Source organism: Monodon monoceros, unplaced genomic scaffold, assembly GCF_005190385.1.
Source record: "Monodon monoceros isolate NGI ecotype Baffin Bay Population unplaced genomic scaffold, NGI_Narwhal_1 Super_Scaffold_15, whole genome shotgun sequence".
Classification (NCBI taxonomy): Eukaryota; Metazoa; Chordata; class Mammalia; order Artiodactyla; family Monodontidae; genus Monodon; species Monodon monoceros.
Genome location: NW_021703771.1, coordinates 18,189,387 through 18,203,725, shown reverse-complemented (window position 1 = coordinate 18,203,725; position 14,339 = coordinate 18,189,387). Strand labels below are relative to the sequence as shown.

Genomic DNA, 14,339 nt, shown 5'->3' with positions numbered 1-14,339 from the left:
TGTGTGTGTGTGTGTGTGTGTGTGTGTGTGTGTGTGTGTGTGTGTGTGTGAAATATATACCTTTATATGCTTACATCTAGTCTAGATTTTTAATACCAGGGGAAGCAAAATGAAAAATTTTATAGATGAAATGATCCATTTTTGTATCTGGATATATTCCACTTTATGGTATATCTATGAATGTGCAAGCAGTCTTCAGGAATGGAAATATTTGCTGTTAACTTTGCAAACGATGTGACCCTTAAGTACCTACTAGGAACAATATTCAGTCTATAAACAGGATTTTGAGCAACCCATCTTGCCTTAGGAAAGGTAGTTTTTGGGACCAGATCATATATAATAAAAACCATTATCAGGCCCTCACCACATGCTGGGCACTCGGCTAAGCACTTCACCAAGATAAATGTCATCTGATCCTCACTTAAATATATGAACACCATGAAATCAGTATTGTTACCTCCCCACTTTACTGATGAGGCGAAAGAGATATATAGATTGAGGAGTTGACATGCTGCTAACACAGTCTTAACTCCAGACACGCTCTAACCTCTGCACTAGACCACCTCTTAGGTGCTATTTTATTTATTTTATTGCATACTCGGGGGTTAGAAGACTGTTCAACGAAGTTTTATTCTCGTACTCTATGTTTTTCAAAGGTATCTTAACATAATACCTTAAACAAAAGCAGGTATACACACGTATGTGTATATAGTATCAAGCTCTAATTTCTGTGGACCCAGGTGCAGTTTTTCCTTACAGAAAGACTGTGTAGTATGTTATTGTTTTAATAGACTAAATGAAAAGTTGTTTTTATGAGGACTTCATTAAGTGTCATCTAATCCTCTTTGCTTCCTGATTGAAAGAAGTCATTTTAAAGTAGATTAAACTTTATTTGGAGGAGGACTGGGGTAGCGGGGAGATGGTTGCAGGCAGGGGCAGGGGCTTCGGAAGCTGTATGTTTATTACAAAAACTTTGCACATTCGTGTGCAGATAAGTAATTTTTCAATCAGTAGACAGTATAAACACTTATCTGAGGGGTGTCTGTAGAAAAAGGGGAGGGGGAAAGAGCTTTGTCCTCACAAAAATTGGTTGTTACTAGTATAATAGGAAGACCCAAGATCTATTTCAAATAAACATAAGAGGATTTCTGTAAATTAACCAGTATTAGATTAGACATTATACTATAATGTGTTTTAATCAGGATATAAAATTTGAAATTAATTTGTGCTGCTGTGCATTTGATTCAGTCTTGAGATGTGATATGAACATCTCTCTGAAACCTAGACATGACTGATAGAGCATAATCTAAATTTTTACATTAAGCTGCTTAATTTTAATATATTTGTGACCTTAACATGCATACAAAAATATTTTAATAGGTTAAGGAAATGGAAGGAATTCTAAAGAGACGATATCCCAATTCTTTGCCTGCTTTAATATTGGCTGCATCAGCAGCTGGTGATACAGTGGATAGAAATACAGTGGAGTTTATGGAAAAAAGGATAAAAAAACTAGAAGCTGATCTGGAGGGCAAAGATGAAGAAGCAAAGAAAAGCCTTCGGACCATGGAACAGCAGTTTCAGAAAATGAAGGTAAGTGCCGGGTAGCCATGGAGATGGGGCTCAGAGGTGTACCATGGGGGCTGGGGGCTTCTTAGAATGAGACCGAAGAGTAGTCTTTGGAGGGCAGAGACCAAATAGAGGAATGAATTCCAACCCCACCCCGCTTTTAATCTATCTAAACGTACCTAACTTTTTCCTTTTTCCAGTCCCTATCCCACCCCCCTCTCCTGCCCCTGCTCACTTCCAGCCACTTCCTCCTTTCATTTCTGATTCCCAGTGCACACCAAGCATTTCATTGCCTTCGCATGTGCTCTTCCTACTTCCAAAATACCCCTGCTTCCACTTATCCCCAAATTTACACACATCCCTCAAAGCTGAACTTGAATGTGCTCCCTCTGTGCCATCTTCCCTCCTTCCTTCCCTCAGGCCTCCAGACACACCCAGGTGCCCCTCTGCGCCGTGTTCATAGGCCGATTATCGCAGTTATCATAGGACATTGAAATTTGCCGTGTCACTCAACTCACTGGGCTGTGGACTGTTTGAAGGCAGGAACTGAGTTTATCTCTGGGATCTGGCACAGTGCCTGGCATGCAGTTGTAGCGCAATAAATACATTCAGCGATTGAATGAACAAAGCTCTTTCATGCCTCCCTCCACAGAGTAGACTATTAGGTTATTTTGTTAATAATAGTAATAAAGCTCCAATATGCAAATTCTAAGCTGACTTATTACTCCTATGAGATCTCTAAATTGATGTTAGAAGGTTGAAAATGTGCTATTTCTTACAGATATCTGTAACCCCAACTGCTTTCCCTATTTATCCTCAGGGAGTATAGTGTGTCAGTTTGCATAGAGAAGAGTACACAATAATAGGTTTGCTTGTGAGGTTAAAGTAAGTTATGGTGTATAAAAACTTGTAATGTTATGAAGCAACATATAATTAGGAAATTATGTAACATATATTGAGAATATATAATGGTATGCCCTTCAAAGTTAGGACTTCAACACATTTGACTGACTCAAGGAACATGGGCTTGGAGGCATCAGAATATATGGTGAGTCCCTGAATGAAGGAAAAGGCAGGACCTGGGAGAGTGCAGGGCTTCAGTAACTAATGAAATGTTTAGCAGTGGTTTGTCGTTACATGGATTATTTTCTACAGATTCAGTATGAGCAGAGACTGGATGAGCAGGAACAGCTACTTGCCTGCAAGTTGAAGGAGGCGTCCCAGAACCAACATGACAGCTCCTCCAGAGTTAAAGCACTAGAGAAGGAACTGGATGACGTTAAGGAAGCCCATCAAATCACTGTAGGAAATCTTGAAGCTGAAATAGATGTTCTTAAACATCAGAATGCTGAATGGGAGCTCAAGAAAGATGATAAGGATGATCAAGATTTCCAGTCTATAGAATTCCAGGTGGAACAGGCTCATTCTAAAGCTAAACTGGTCAGACTCAACGAGGAGCTAGCCGCAAAGGGGAGAGAGATACAGGACCTTTCACAAACTGTGGAGAGGCTTCAGAAGGAGAGGAGAAAGATGCTCTCTAATCAGCACTCTAAGGCTAGGGAGGAAATGACTGCCAAAAGGGTGAAGAAACATGTTCTGCACCCGGGTAAAAGAAATGCTAACTCCTCTGGAACCCTGGAGGGCAAGCTTTACCAACCACATACTTTTACTGATTCCGATATTTCAGAGGTTGTACAAGAAAACTGCAGATTGAAAAATGAACTGGAGAGATTAACTGTGGAGAGGAATGAGCTGAAGATGAAATCTGAAGTAGCAGTGAACCAATTTGAAAACTCCATGAAAAGGTAAAAATGTGACTTCGTCAGTATATGGAGACATAAAAAGATAAAAATTTAAAAATCATAGATGTATTTCCCCTGGATAATTAGCTTGACCCTGAACTAAGTTCATTACCAAATTTTAAGAACCTGTATTACATTGGTAAGCACAGATCTGTTTCAGAGTTGGATCTTCTACCTATTGGAAGCTCAGATTCTAATGAACTTGAATCTTCATGTCAACCCAGTTCTTGGGCTGAGCAGTCTTACCTTTCTGCACGTATCCAAATGGTGTTGATAAGCTGACCCACTGGGCCTTCCTGCAAATGAATACCATCATTTATGGTTGCTGTAGGCAGATAGCTATCAGAAAACAGCTCTTAGTGAAACTAGTTGACATTCTAAGAGGAAAAGGTCCTCTTCCAAAATAACTCTTCAAATTAGTCTTGTGATTACATCTCTTCACGCCTTGAAGAACTTCTGTACTCATCCCTTTCCTACTCAGAATCTCCAAGTACCGTCTCCTGTCTCTTTCCTCTGAGCCTTCTTACATGCTCAGATCTTTTTCATCCGATCAAACCAAGTTCTGGTCCTCTGCCTTTCAGTAGCAGTTTTCCACAAGTAGCCTCTCCTTTTATTTCCCCCTGACTTCCTCTAAGCGTGGCTCTCATCCTCACACTCTTTTGAACCTGGTCTCTCAATAGCCTTTCTCAGCCAGTGGAGTTTTCTCCATCCTCATTTTCTGTGACGTTGTTGACTACACTGCCTTTTCTGAAAGGGTTTCCTCCTTAACGTCCATGACTTGGCACTCTGACTAAAGCTCCTTTTCTGCTCCTTTTGACAGACTCCTGACTCCTTTTCCTTCTCCCTCCTCAAAAATCTGACTTTCTACCAAAGTTCAGGTTTTGGCTTTCTCTCTGTTCTCTGCTTTTTCTCCCTTGCTAAACTCATCTGTTCTCTATGGCTTCTATGAACCACGACTCCTAGATTTACTTTTCAAGGCTTGTTCTCTTCCCTGAGCTCAGGTGTTAAATCTAAAAATGTGTTGGATTATTCCTCTTGGAATCAGTAGTATCACAGATTTTCTCTTTTTTTAACCATAAACTGGCTCCACCTCCCAACTTCCCCATCTCTGTCTATGACCATATTTTCAGTTGCCAGGCCCAGCTTTACCACCTTTATTCCTTGGGTTGACAGTCTATGGGGTGCTTCCTTATAAGTATTAATTTTGCTTTCTTCCTTTTTATAGTGTGGTCTACTTGGTTTACTAGACAGTTTTCCCACCCCACTCTCCCTGATTTCAGTTTCCGTCTCCCCCAGTCATCTAGCTTAAAAACCGTTAAAATTCTTTAAGTACTCCTGTATCTGAGTCACTCTGTTCTCCAGTGACTCCCAACTTCCTAAAGTATCAAGACTGAATTTCTCTACCTGGCATCTCAAGTCCCATCACCATTCTGATCCTGCGCCATCAGAGTAGTGTTACTTGCCAAATTTCTTTCCTGCCTTTTGCTCACTCATGTTTCATTTTCTAGGAAAAATATTACCTAGAACTTCTTAGAAATTTCTTGCTCCCATCTTCAACTCCTGTATAACTTATGTACCAAGAAGCACTAATTATACACCACCTAATAGCTCCTTGAGAACTGATGTATGATTATACTTCTTTTGCAACCTGTAGGCAATAATAGGTTTGCTTATGAAGTTTAAAATAAGGTTTGGGGCGTACAGAACATGTGTAGTTTAATGTTTGTGAAGCAACATATTAATTGTGAAGTTATATAACATATATTGAGAATATGTAACGTCATGCCCTTCAGATATTAGGATTTCAGTACATTTGACTGACTTACGGAACCCAGAGTTAGAAGCATCAGAATACGTAATGAGTGCCTGAGTGAAGGAAGAGGTAGGACCTGGGAGAGTGCAGGGCTTCTACCAGAGAATGAGGATAGGAAGCACCTAACAAATGCTTATTGACTGATTAGCAGCCACATCTAATTGAGTCATCATGGCAGTCATACTGCTTCCAAATTGAAACCTTGTTTCTTTAGTCCTGAATATGATAGTAGTAATGAAGCTGTTTGGAAAGAATCATATTCTTTCCTAGAAATAATTTAAAATTCAGGTTCTCCTATAAATTTTCCTATACATAATTTATAATTTTTTAGTATTGTTAATCTGCTTTTCAGACAGCTCTGGGCCTGAGAAGTGAAAAGTGTTTCCTAGGCCCAGATTTAGGCTGCTTTTTACTATAGTTCAGTTATGTCACGGGTGCTTTAGATTTTTATGCTTTTCCGAGGGTCCTAATCACACTGTTTCCATGAAGAAATGTAGTCAAGTACGCAACTGATATGTTTGTAGTTTGGGGATTGCCATGTTAACAAGTGTCAACAGTGATTTACTAAATATCTGCTTTCAGTAAAATTGTCATTTTTTAATAATTTTTCCAATAAGGGGAAATGTTTATAAGAAATGTATCAGCTTTTTGGTATAACTTTACCATTTACTGAACTGCCACTGAATGCATAAATTTTGTCATAGAGACAAACGAGTAGTCTCAGGTTCAAGTAGTCTCAGGTTCAGACTACCCTATGTCCTAAGAATTACCGTAAAGATCATTTTATTCTTGCAACCAGCAGCCAGCCCTGGAGTCATATGCATGGACCAAAAACTGGTGAGTGTTGCCTAGAAACAAAGCACTGGAGAGTCTAAATAATTGGGGCAAGAAATCTGAGTTTATCTTAAAAGATAAAATGACAAGCTCTTTGCCTTAAATCCAAACAGAACATTTAGAACCTTTGTTTCTCTCAGAAAGTGCCCCAGGCTGGGGGGTGTCCAGCTCTGCAGGGCTCAAACTCCAGCTCTGCAACTTACTGATCTGGGAACCTAGATACATCACTCTTTCCTACACTCAAGTTTGCCTTTATAAAATTGAGTAAATAAGAGCAAGCTCATGGAGTGGTTGTAAGAACTCATAGGCAGTAATGTATAAAGCACCAAGCACAGTACAGTAGATATTGGTGCCTTCTCTCCCTTTGCTTCTTTAATTTCCAGGCTTCTTACACTATTTTTGTGCTGACTCTGAATTAGAGGTTGAAGAGCCACTTTTATGTGTGGTGTTCTTTCATTTGCTCTAAAGGTTCAAGGAAGAAACTGCAGCACACATCACATCCCTCAAAGCATCTCATGAGAGGGAAGTAGAGAAACTCCTTTGCCAAAACGCAGTCGAAAATTCTTCTTCTAAAGTAGCCGAACTAAATCGTAAAATAGCAACTCAAGAGGTAGGTGACTTTAATAAACTTTGAGTGTAATGCAGTTTTTTTTTTTCAAGACTGTTGACAAAGTATCTGGAAATATTTTAACTTCACTTCTTGAGGTTGGTGATAGGAATGGGAAATTACTGTCACTTTCTTTTTTTTTAATAGAAGACAACACTCTTACCATATATGTGTTTAACTATTCTACTTTACAGTTATACCTTTAAATAAGTGTTTTTGCAATTTTGTCCCTATATTTCTCAAATATATCTTCCTGTAAGTAGTCTGTAATAGATGGTTGAGGGATACATCCAATGTGAAGGGGACCTTGTACTTAAACCTGAATGCTGAACCACCTCCTTCCACCCCAAGTCCCAGCTGCCAAGTCACTCTTCTTTCCCCATTACCTGTTGTTCATTAAATAATGTTTTGTGGTTATTCAGGCGCGGGGGATAAAATAATGAACAGAGACATGTACACAACTATAGCCATTATGAAGCATAGTCTTCTGAGAATTTTTACAGGGCACGGTGACAGCTCATCTGCATTTCCTCAAGTGTGTCTTCCTTCTTGGATAGTATGTTTGTCAACTTGGAATAGTTATAAATATCTACTGTGTGGCCCATCTTCTGTGGTTTTTGCAAGTTGAAAAACCAGCATTAAAATAGAATTTGCAACTTACTTTCAAATGGTGTATCCAAGAAAAAAAGAAAGCAAATATGGCAAAATGTTAGCAGTCGGTAATTCAAATTGAAGAATAGATGAATGTTGATTGTGCTCTTCATCTTTCTGTAGGTTTTAATACCAAACTGAGGGGGAAAAACTGCAAGAAATAATTATCTCATGATCACCTCTCCCACCCATAATTATTTAATAAGATTTTAATTAAAAACAAGTCCGTCAGTTGGGGAAGTTTGAGTGTGGACAAGACAGGAGATATTCTGAAATTACTGCAAATTTTCTTAGGTGTAAAAATGTTATTGTGGATTTGTAAGAAAATGCGTGTTGAAATATTTGGTGTATCTAAGGGTGAGATGTAATGAGGTCAGTAATTTAATTTCAGATAGCTCAGAAATAAAGAACTTTGACTGTTTTAATACTTGACTGAAAAAGATTTAAAGTGCTTTTTTGAGGTAACCATTATACAGCGTTGCAGAGAGCTTCTCTAGCTTTCTTACCCTCAAAGGAATGGGGTGTCAGTGGGTGGCAAACATAATATCAAGTGATTATATGATAAGGAGAGGTCTGGGAGGGATGGGGAAAGTAGTGTCATTAGGCCATAGTGCCATAAGTATCAATGTGTAATTTTCCCAGAGTTCTAAGTGTAATATTTTAAATTGAGAGTTAAATGAAGTCAGCATAGTCCGATTGTAGAAACAGTAAAAGTAAATCATTAGAGAAAAGAAACATGAATTTTTCCTGTTTTTGCAGCTTCTTGATGGAAGTATGTACTTACGTACTTCAGTTTCTTTGTCTAAAAATGAGACTTTTCACAGATGTTAGGTTTTATTATTTTAGTCACTAGCTCTTTAATAAAAACTATCTTAATTACAAAGTATAAAGATAATATTGGCCACTTTCTTCAAAATGTTTAAACTTTATAGAAGTTGATTTTAAGTGGTATTTTTCAGATCTTCAAAAGAAAAGTATTAGAGATAAAGAAGCCAGGTAGTTACATAGTTATTAATTTATGTGTGTGGTGTTATATATTAAACTTTGAAAGAAACAAAATGATGAGTTTATTCAATGAGTTTAATTTATTCAATGAACTTAATTTCTGTGGCAATGATGTTAGATTTTGGCAATTATAAAATATTAGGATCCTTTCTATTTTTTAATACAAACAAGTCATTAGTTCACTTTCATTTTTCAAATAATGTTCAAGGAAAAGCTTTATTAACTCAGTACTTCTAACATAATTTCCTAGGTACTTATAAAACATTTCCAAAATCAAGTTAACGAGCTGCAGGGTAAACAAGAGTCTCTTGTAGTTTCTCACGTTCGAGAAGAAATCCTACAGAAGGAGGTAAGAAATAACCAAAATATTCTGCTAATATAAGCTTTTCTTAACCATTTCAGTCATATTCATATTTCTGTATAATTCTTTAAATTTAAATGTACAAATAGAGATAACCCAGAAATATCTATCACATCAAGAAAATATTAATAAAAGCCAGCTTTCCCCAGATGAAGCTCAAATGTTAGTTGATTAAGTTATTTATATGTTTGTATTTGTCATTGAGATTTTCTGGGCAGTAGGGAAATGGGGTGAGTTTGGTTTGGCTGTTTTGAGTTTTTAGGAGGTAAAATTGGATGGTTAAGGCCATTTCTGCATTAAGTACTAAGAGTATTTAATTTGGTTAAGAAATAGGTAAAGAAATTATGACAGTGATGCTGGATCACTAAGAAGAAAACCATTATTGGAAATAGATCTTTCTAGAAACTCACTTTTTTTTTTTTTTTTTTTTTTTTTTTTTTGCGGTACGCGGGCCTCTCACTGTTGTGGCCTCTCCCGCTGCGGAGCACAGGCTCCGGACGCGGAGGCTGAGCGGCCATGGCTCACAGGCCCAGCCGCTCCACGGCATGTGGGATCTTCCTGGACCGGGGCATGAACCTGTGTCCCATGCATCGGCAGGCGGACTGTCAATCACTGCGCCACCAGGGAAGCCCCAAAACTCACCATTTTTATTACTCTGAGATTCTTTTGATTCTAGGAAGTATGAAAAACCAGATAAGCTGTGTATTCTGTTTGAAGCATATACATCATTTTTTGTTATTCAAGGACTTATTAAATCACAGGATAAAAGCAAAACATACAACTAACTGCATTATGGAAAGATTAATGTAAAAATACTCCACAATTACGCAACTATCTGTTTTAAAAATCTTGTTCTAGGAGTTGAAAGGCTATATAGTTCAGCACCGTGCATTCTTTTCAGTGTTTAAGAGGTACATAAACTTTGTTGTAATAAGCAGTAAACGTACAGAACCTCACAGACCTCAAGTAAAATTTTTAGGAAAACAGTAAAAGGAAGTATGTGTTCATGTTTGCAAGATATAGAGCAAGGTCAATTTTGGTCAAGTTACAGTGTTCTTAGTTTGAGAATAGCTAAATATTTTGAAAATAGAGAAGCTATAACACATGATTTTCAAGCCTATTTACTGGAAAACTAAGTAAAGCACTCCGTCTCTTGAATAAAGCTAATGACAATCTGCCTTTTGATACGACCCATATTTATCATAGCTGTTTTACCAGGGCTAATTTATTCCCTCTCTGGTGCCCTGTGTGTTATGAGGCATTCCGTCTCAGGCCAGTGGGAATATAAACCATTCCCAGCCTGTATGAGCTCCAAGAATCGTTCAGGCTACTGTTTCCACGGGCTTTGAAACCGCCTCTGGACAACAGACTAGGCAGTTATAGAGCTCATCTTGTTTGTTTCCTTTCTCTCATGAATTACAGCCCTGCAGTGCTATTAGCCAGTTTTGGAAAATAGTTGTTTCGTATATTGTGTGGTTTTTTCTGGTTAAGAAATCCCTGTTGCTTACTCCACCATGGCCTCAGGTGAAAGCATAATAAACAGTGGTGAATTCTGTTTTATGACTGCTTTTTTTTCTTTTAATTTATTTATTTTTATTTTTGGCTGCATTGGGTCTTCCTTGCTGCGCACAGTCTTTCTCTAGTTGTGGCAAGCAGGGGCTACTCTTCGTTGTGGTGCTCAGGCGTCTCATTGTGGTGGCTTCTCTTGTTGCGGAGCACAGGGTCTAGGCGCACGGGCTTCGGTAGTTATGGCACGCGGGCTCTAGAGCACAGGCTCAGTAGTTGTGGCGCACGGGGGTAGTTGCTCCGCGGCATGTGGGATCTTCCCGGACCAGGGATTGAACCCTTGTCCCCTGCACTGGCAGGCGGATTCTTAACCACTGCACCACCAGGGAAGTCCCTGACTGCTTGTTTTTAAAGTAATTTTATAGAGCTACAAGAACACTGAGTGATTTCAAATTTTTCAGCATAGCTCGTTAGTTAGTTATTAGAGATTTTTAGTTCTCTTTGATGGTGTCATACTTAACCTGATTTTTTTTGATCCTTGATTCCTGCATTGGTTATCTGTGCATTCGAGTAATTGGTGTCCTCTTCCAGACTTTGCAGGTTTGCTACGGCAGAGACAGTTCTTTACCAGTCAGCTCAGTTTGGGTTTCTGGATGTGTCTGCTGGTCACATCCTTGGGCTTGCTTTCATGGTCTATTTTTGGGCAAGGCCACTGCCTGAGTTCTGAAGTTGGAGGAAGCGGGATGCCACTAGCTGAGTACAGTTGGACAGGATTCCTGGTTTGGTTCCCTACCCAAGTGAAGCTGTTGCCTAGCCTGTATCCAGAGTGCCAACTGTGGCTTATGATCACTGTATGACTCTAACTGTTTACTTGAACCTACATTTTACAAGAAGAGTCAAAATAGTAATAATAGTTACTGTTTATTAAGTGTTTACTAGGCACTGAGGTGTTCTGTGTGGTTCTCACAATAACCCAAAAGAGTAGGTACTACTATTCCCATTTTATAGATGAAGAAACTGTTGCTAAGAAAAATGAAATAGCTTACCTGAGGTCACCAAGCAGAATACAGAAATGCAAGCATTAGGACTCAGGGCCTCTGGCTCCAGGTCCAAGGCTCTCAGTTACTTTTTTTATTTTTTAATTAATTTATTTATTTTTGGCTGCGTTGGGTCTTTGTTGCCGTGTGCAGGCTTTCTCTAGTTCCAGTGGGGGGGGGGGGCTACTCTTCATTGCAGTGTGCAGGCTTCTCATTGCAGTGGCCTCTCTTGTTGAGGAGCACGGGTTCTAGGCATGCAGGCTCAGTAGTTGTGGCTCGTGAGCTTAGTTGCTCCGTGGCATGTGGGATCTTCCCAGACCAGGGCTCAAACCTGTGTCCCCTACATTAGCAGGTGGATTCTTAACCACTGCACCACCAGGGAAGTCCCATCAGCTACTTTTTTACGAATCCCCTATCAATGGACATTCAGGTTGTTACCAGTTTTTTTCTATAGCATTCAAGTAGCAGGAAGCATTTTTGATCATACATCTTTGCTTGTGTATCCAGTTGCCTCCAATGGATAAATTCACTAAAATATAATAATTTTTTAAAAGTAAAGATTCAACCTTAATTTATACTCTTAAAGGTGATTTTAGGTAGGTACAAATGAAGGGACGTTATCTCTATTCTTTGTCTAGAACCAAATTTCTGAATTTAGGTAGTTTACAAATGAATGTTTAACCTCTGAAAGGTGACTCTGTTGATTTATTCATGGATAATTGTTAAACACCTACTCTCTGCTGTGCATGGCTCTAGGTGCTAGGAATACTGAGGAGAACAAAGTTAGACAAAAATCCCTGCTCTCATGGAGCTTACGTTTTATTTGGGGAATCAGACAATAAACAAATGTAACTTTTGATAAATCAGATCAACTGAGACAACATCTGTTAAGTACTTAGCCTAGCACCTAGCACATGATACTGCCATAACTCACTACTGCCTGTCCTTTAAGAGTCAGTTCAGCCACAGCTGCCTCAGGTTGAGAATCCTGCAGCCCACCTCTCCTTCAGGTTTAGGACTCCCTCACTTACCACCTCATTGCTTCTTGGGCATCTCTCCATGGCAGCACATCATGTTAGAATTCTCATTCTCTCAAGTGCGCCTTCCACTAGACCAGAACTTCCCAGCTGGTGGACCTGGAATGGGTTACCTGTGGTCACAAGATGATGATGGCTGGAAAGGTCGTCTAATGACAAACTGAGTCATTTTTCAATTATTAAAGAGTTTATAGAAGGTGAAGTGATATTTGACCATTACAAGTATGACAATGCCTCTGACAACTTGCTTAGTTCAGTATCTTTTTTTTTTGTTTTGTTTCGGGGGGGGGGGTTGGTTTTGTTTGGTTTTTTGTTTTGTTTTACAATTTTTAGCAATCATAGTTTTGACATACAAGATTTTGTTGTCCAGCACCCATCACCACAGCATGGTATGTATGGCATCTCCCCAGCCTTTCTGCAAATCATCCTAATTAAGGTCTGCTTATTTCTTTGGTCACTGATGATATCAAGGATGTCCCACACTTAAAATATTTAGATTTGCCTCTGATTTAATTTGCTTGTATTTTCACATTTTTTAAACTAACTTCAGAAGAGTATATGGGTTCTTTTTTTTTTGTTTTTTGTATTAGTGTTATTAAGTACTTGGGTGTTCCCATGTAAAGCATAATTGAATTGTTAATTTAATCCATTTTCATTTGCTTGTTAATTATTTTGCCTTTTGATATTAACAGTTGGCAAAGTTATCATAATTTTATGGTATAAATAAAATACAATTAATTTTTTTTATGAAGTCCAATGTAAAGATCCCTCATGTCACCTCCATTTCACTCCCTGGTGCCATAAAAGTTTTACCATTTTCTCTGGGTCATGATTTGAAAAGGAGGTACTGCACCAGACTGTCATCTCCATGAGGACAGGGACTGTGTCTTTCATCTCTGCATCCTCAGATGACCTAAGAGACAGCCAGCACAGAAAGAGTTCAGTACTTCCTTATCTCTGTTTTATATGCATACATTCACATGTGGAATGAATTATTATAAGTGACAAAGTGATATGAACCAGAAGATAATTACAAATAGAATTATAGGGAGTTGACAAAAGAGGATCCATATTTATTGAACTCTTTCTGTGTATTGGGTGGTTTAAATGCATTATTTAATCCCAGCAGTAATCACACTATTAACAAGTACTTTGTAACAAGGCTGAATACATCAAAGAAAGTGCCCAACTTCATCTTCTGCACCACAACCAGCCTGGCATACCTGGAAGGGAGAAAGTGGTCCAATCATCTGGAACCTTTTGGAATCTGAGGTCACTTCAGAACAAGGATGAGCCTTTACTTTCTGGACCAAGGGAATGAAAGCTATTATTTTAACAACTCCAGATACCTTTGATGTTAACAAAAAGCCTCTTATCTAGAGAAATTTTATACAAAGAATATGCAGTGACTGTTCTTACTTCTTATGACTGCCTGTTAAAAATGAATTATTTCCTTGTTATCATAATTTCCCATTTATTTCATATCTCAATTTTAGATTACAAAACTCTTGGAAGAATTGAGAGAAGCCAAAGAAAACCATACACCAGAGATGAAACATTTCATGGTCTTAGAAAAGAAAATTAAGCAGATGGAAATGAGACATGAGCAAAGAGAGCAGGAGCTTCAACAGGTGAAGTAGTAAATCACTTTTACATATTTGTACAGTTCTTCACATTTAAGTACCTCCCGTTTGCTATCGTTTTGTCATTCCTAGCAAATTACTTAAAGTATTTCCATTGTATATTGATTTTATTAAAAATAAATGTATAGCTTTTAAGAGAAAATAAGACTTCAATTCTTAAATACCTGAAGATTGGTTTGCCTTATATCTACAGAAATAGAGTAAGAACTTTTGTATTCTGTTCTTTATTGTTGATGGATGCCTGAAAGTTAGGCATTTTACCTTGGGAACAGGGCTCTTGGGAACCGTGTTCCATATTTAAGTCATTTCAATAAATGTTAGTAAGAAACAGGCTTATATTAAAATACGATCACTTAAAATCTTATTTGCCTAGCACCAGTAACATTGGGGTTACTACATGTAGCTACAAACAGATAAATTAACAGAAATTAAAATGGGCAGAAGGGCTTGATGTGTTTTTAGGCACTAGCCTTG

General features: G+C 38.3%; 1 protein-coding gene across 3 annotated transcripts in view; it reads left to right on the top strand.

Moving 5' to 3' along the window:
- Nucleotides 1-14,339, top strand: part of CEP162 (centrosomal protein 162) — a 91,624-nt gene that overhangs the window by 63,803 nt on the left and 13,482 nt on the right. For all 3 annotated transcript variants that reach the window (XM_029223908.1, XM_029223907.1, XM_029223906.1), the window contains 5 exons: nucleotides 1,381-1,593; nucleotides 2,725-3,374; nucleotides 6,487-6,628; nucleotides 8,532-8,630; nucleotides 13,719-13,853. In XM_029223908.1, coding sequence (XP_029079741.1) covers nucleotides 1,381-1,593; nucleotides 2,725-3,374; nucleotides 6,487-6,628; nucleotides 8,532-8,630; nucleotides 13,719-13,853 — 1,239 coding nt within the window. The remainder of the gene's footprint in view (nucleotides 1-1,380; nucleotides 1,594-2,724; nucleotides 3,375-6,486; nucleotides 6,629-8,531; nucleotides 8,631-13,718; nucleotides 13,854-14,339) is intronic.